This window comes from Jaculus jaculus, chromosome 1 (genome assembly GCF_020740685.1).
Source record: "Jaculus jaculus isolate mJacJac1 chromosome 1, mJacJac1.mat.Y.cur, whole genome shotgun sequence".
NCBI lineage: Eukaryota > Metazoa > Chordata > Mammalia > Rodentia > Dipodidae > Jaculus > Jaculus jaculus.
Window position 1 is genome coordinate 174644949 of NC_059102.1, and position 5645 is coordinate 174650593.

General features: G+C 40.2%; 1 protein-coding gene and 1 pseudogene across 1 annotated transcript; one reads left to right on the top strand and one right to left on the bottom strand.

The window, feature by feature from the left end:
- The first annotated feature begins 3142 nt into the window (after positions 1–3142).
- On the top strand, positions 3143–4013 carry LOC123457665 (annotated as a pseudogene).
- A 532-nt stretch (positions 4014–4545) lies between these two features.
- LOC123457667 (olfactory receptor 4C16-like) lies at positions 4546–5193 on the bottom strand. The gene has a single exon (XM_045141831.1). It carries the CDS (start codon positions 5191–5193, stop codon positions 4546–4548), a length of 648 nt encoding a protein of 215 aa, XP_044997766.1.
- Positions 5194–5645: the final 452 nt, after the last annotated feature.

The following is a 5645-nucleotide window of genomic DNA, read 5'->3' on the forward strand; positions in this document are numbered from 1 at the left end:
CTCACAACTCATAGTCTATAACTACATGGTTATATTATAGTAATCCCACTAGGGAGGGCCCTTAGTAGACTGGGGGTAGAGAAAAGAGAAATGATGGTACCAACATATGATGTGTCCATACAAAGTTTCTACTTAATAAAAAAAAAAAAAAGAAAGAAAAAAGGAAGGAAAGAAAGAAAGAAGAAAGAAGGAATAAAAAAGAAGGAAAGGAAGGAAGGAAGAAGGGAAAAAAGGAAGGAAGGAAGGAAATAGCTGTAATTAATTATATGTCTTCACTGCCTTAAGGTTCAAGCAATCAACAATGGGTTTTCAAAAACTGTTTCATATTGGTATGAAGTTCCCTCTGTGTGGTAGGTTGAATAGATGTCCCCCAATAGATTCAGGAGTTTATTAAAAGTTCCTATTATCACCCAAAGTTGTGAATTCTATTTATCTACAAATATATACGTATTTATAAAAGTGAAAATCTTATATTTGTCCCCACCATTGTGTATATTTTAATAAATTTTCATAATAGGTCATAAGGCATTATTCTTAGCCTCACTTTATAAACAGACAGGTATTTGAAGTGCCATGAAATATGCATATTCCTTTCAAGTATTACAATTGATTTAACAATAACACTTTTATGTTGTTTCACAGTTTCACTCATTTTACTTCCCTGGTACTTCATATCAACTTTGGATTTTTTATTTATTTAGTTATTTGCAAGGAGAGAGAGAATTAGAATATGGATATATTAGCGTCTCTAGCTGCTGCAAATTCCAGGTGCTTGCACCATTCTGTGCCTGTGAGTTTATGTGAGTACTGGGGAAACAAGCCAAGGTCATTAGTATTTGCAGGCAAGCACCTTCACCTTTCAGCCATCTCCCAGCCCTGGTGCTGTTTTGTTGATTTTTTTTTTTTTTTTTTTCCTGAGACAGGGTTTCATTCTAGCCCAGGATGACATGGGATTCAGTATGCAGTCTCAGGATGTCCTCCAACTCATGGCTATCCTCTTACTCCTGTGTCCCAACTGCTGGGATTTAAGGCATGCACCACCACACCCAGCTTTTTTGCTTTATATTGCTTAACATAGCTAAATAAATATATAAAAGTGCTATTATATATATTTATAATTAATTAGGAAATAAATTGTAACTCATATCTCTATCTCATGCAATATTTTTTTCTTAAGTACTAAAAGTCACTGTGATAAATATTCAGGTACCTTAGAGCCCTTCTCTGATTTCCAGTGCTAACTGGCTTACCCAAAGGACAAAACACAGTTTACTATATTAATGTACAAAATTCTTCTTCATTTAAAATTCTAGTCAAATTTCAAATATTAATTACATTGCCTTCTTCCCTATTTCCTGTGTTAAAGGCCAAAATTATTTAGCTTTTGCTGATGTCTTTTGCCCCCCTTTATGGTTTTAGCTGCCTCTGTGTATCTAATTTACAATTTCTGTTTGGACTCTGTAGTGGTTTGATTCAGGTGTCCCCCATAAACGTAGGTGTTCTGAATGCTAGGTTTCCAGCTGATGGATATTTGGGAATTAATGCCTCCTGGAGGGAGTGTATTGTTGGGGGCGGGCTTATGGGCTTTATAACCAGTTTCCCCATGCCAGTGTTTGGCACACCGTCCTGTTGCTGTGGTCCACCTTATGTTGGCCAGAGGGTGATGTCCACCTTCTGCTCATGCCATCGTTTTTCCCTGCTATCGTGGAGCTTCCCCTCGAGCCTGTGAGCCAAAATCAACCTCTTTTTCCCAGAAGCTACTCTTGGTTGGGTGATTTCTACCAGCAATGCGAACCGGACTGCAACAGACTCTGAGTCATCATAGCCAGTTTAAGGCATGTGATATCCTCCTAGTAGATTTAGCAGATTTGCCCATGCTAGTACACTCAGCACTTATTTTTACCCAGGAGGCAGTTATGTCATTTGAAGTACTCAGAACACTTTTCGCAATATCAAAAAAAAAAAAAAATCTCACTAGAGAGAATTTAATATGTGTTGGCCCTCTTGTAGCCCACAATTGGTGGGAGCTTGATATAGGAGAGCGGGCTCATTTTTGGATATGGTTCTGACTTGATTCCCAGCTCCAGCTACGGGTTCTGTTCCACTGAGCAGATCAGTTAGCCAAATCAAGAGCAGTTGGTTTCCCACAACAGCTGTGTGCCACTAGTGCACTTGTATGAGCATCACATCAGGTTGTTTGCTGCTGAGTAGCTTAGACAATGAGTTGCTTAGACAGATGTTGGTCATTTCCCCTCAGTCACTCATGTAGAACACTTCCAGCACAAGACGAGCTAAATGTCTGGGGACTGACTCTTCCAGATTCCAGCCAGGTCACCCCATGTTATCTACCCCATGGTATCTACCAACAGCATCTGGTGTCTTCAGCAGTAGGGTCTTACCACTAACCTTTGGTGGGTCATCAAGTACACTGACAGAAATCTGTCTTCTTCTGGGAAAGCTTGTAGGTCTCTCTGATCAATAGCTAAAAAAACAAAGGTTATATCATTTATCTGGCACTCACTTCACACTCTATTGGAGAATTTACTTCTCTATTTCATGTGGATGCAGTTTCTAAGGAGAGGATCATCCCATCACATGTCAAAAGGGCCCCAGCTAAACTAAGAGTATGTGGGGAAATAAACAAGAGTGCTGTTTCCTTGGTGAAACTGGTACCAACACAAGGGTGAAGGAGATAGACACAGAGAATACTCAACTCCTACCAAACCATATATCCAGAGACATAGAGGCTCCCAAGACCCCATCACTGAAGCAGACCTAAAATGAACCCAACATGGTTCAGGGAAATTTGCAGAAGAGGGGGTGGAATGAATGTTAGAACCACACATTGGGTCATTATACACAGAGACATTGCCTCTTACCCATAACTCTTGTCTAGCCCCACAATTCACCACCCACGTTCCCCAATGAGGAGGGCCCCTGTGGAGGAGGGTGAACAGGAAGGAGGCTAACAATGGTACCAACAGTACTGTATACACTGTGTACATAACTAATAAAAAAAATCGCACTAAATTTCATAACTTTGTAGAATCCAGGTATTAATTCCTAGAATGTACAAATTAAATAAATTTTAGGATTTATCAGGGTTTTTTTCAGGAAATGTAATTAATATCACATGAAGCATATGGAAGACAGGAATAATGTGATTGAGTTTCTCTTAGGCTGCAGAACTCAGATTCAGAAGACAATATTTGCTGTATGTTTGCTCATCTACATCATCTCTATGGTGGAAAATGTGCTTATCATAGTCACTATCACTGGCAACCCATTGTTGGCATTCCCAATGCACTACTTCCTGGCCTGTCTCTCCTTTGTTGATGCCTGCTACTCCTCTCTTAACACTCCAAAACTGATTGTGGACCCACTCCATGGAGAGAAGACAACACTAGTCAATGAATATATGACCCAAGTCTTTGGAGAACATTTCTCTGGAGGTACTGCGGTCATCTCGCTGACTGTGATGGCCTATGACCACCATATGGCCATTTGCAAGACCTTGTACACCACACAATCACCATGAACACAGGGGTGTGTGACCTGCTAGTGGGAGTGTCATGGGTCGGAGGATTTCTGCATGTGGTTGTATAGATTTTTTTTTCATTACCCAATTACCTTTTTGTGGTCCTAATGTCATAGATCACTTCATTTGTGACCTGAACACTTTACTCAACCTTGCCTTTACCAACACCCATACTCTGGCATTCTTTGTTGCTGCCAACAGTGGGTTCATTTGTTTGCTAAACTTGCTCCTTCTGATAGTCTCCTGTGTGGTCATCCTGAGTTCCCTAAAGACCCACAGCCTTGAGGGGAGACTGGAAGCACTCTCCACATGTGTCTCCCATATCACTGTGCTTGTCTTTTACTTTGTGCTCTGAATTTTTGTGGACATGGGACCTCCAGCTACCTTACCCACTGATAAAGCAGCTGCTGTTTTCTATACTATGATTGCTCCCTTGCTAAACCCCTTGACCTATACCTTGATGAAATGCCATTAGGATTTTTTGAATTATTAGTTGTGTAACAGTGTGAATACAGCCATGTTGGTACCATATATAGCCTCCTCCCTGCCCTCCACCCTCTGCAGGGACCCTCCTCATTGGGTGTCCAAGATTTTTTTTTTTAGTAGAAATGTTCATTTAAAAGGCAAACAAATCAACAGCAATCTTACTTCTATTCAAATGAAGAAAGGATTAAAAGGGCATTTTGTTTAATCTCAATATGAGATACTTACAAGATGAGAAACAACTCTTAATCATAATCACTGCATTGAAGGAAACAGAAACTAATGTCAAAAAGAGAGAAAACCTCACGTGCTACTTTATCATCACGAATATGTTATAGCACACACACTTGTTGCCCCTAGCTTTTATGTAGTACCAATTGTTACTGTTGTTCACTGCTATGAATACTCTGATCCAATGAGCTTAGACCATGGATGATGGCTTTTCAGGTCAAAATATTCTGATATTTTAATTATATTCATGATGTTCTTTCTCAGGGAACTCAGGATGATGACATAGAAGAAAATCAGAACACACACACACAAAAAAACCTCACAGTATGCATGGCACCACTGTTGAACACCAGGAGCAGGTTGACCACATAGGTGTCTGTACAGGCAAGTTTCAGCAAGGGCTGCAAGTCACAGAAATAGTGATCTATCACTTTGGAACCACAGAGAGGCAAACTCAAGGCCAGAAATATCTGAGCCAAAGAATGCACACAGGATCCCACCCAGGCCATGGCCACCAGCACACTACAGACCCTGTGGCTCATGACGGTCATGTAGTGCAGGGGTTTGAAGATGGCCACACAGTGGTCAATGGCCATGAGGAAGAGAAAGAAGATTTCCAAGCAGCCAAAGAAATGAAATGAAAAGACTTGGATGATGTACTCACTGAAAGAAATAGTGGCTTCCTTCAAAAGGGCATCAGCAATGGTTCTTGGTGCTGTAGAAGTGGAGAAGCAGGTGTCCGACAAAGATAAATAGAAAAGAAAGACATACATGGGACTCCTGAGATCTGGGCTTGTCTTGATGGCAGCAACAGTCAGCAAGTTTCCCAATAATGTTCCCATATAAAGCAGCAAAAACACAGTGAATACTATTTTCTTTCTAAATGGATCTTGTGCCAACCCCAGTAGAATGAATTCTGGGACTTTATCATTCAGTTGCATGGTTTCATGAATGTTGAGAAGGAAAGAACATGAATTACTTTATCTTCAAAAGAAAGGCAATTTGTTGATAGTATGCTTACAGATGTCACAGAATATTTTAAACAAGATTACATATTTCTTACCAGAGGTTATTTTGTCTGTAGTTTCTTAGTAAGTCAGTTCAAAGGTCTCTGTGATCAATAGCTAAATATGGGTTATAACTCATATCTGGTACTGAGATTTACCAGCTAGTGCCAAATATTTTAAGGTTAGGCTTCAATATGCTCCCTCCAGGGCCCTTCTTTCCGGATGATCCTTCCATAGTCCTATTGAGGGTTGTATCTTTTAGTCTGCTACCCAGAAGAAAGGTTTCTATGGTACCAACTCACTTTGAATTTGATTTTGTGTATATCTCACCCTTTGCTCCTATTCCTGTCCCCCCAAACCATTCCATCCTTCTTAACTAAACATGG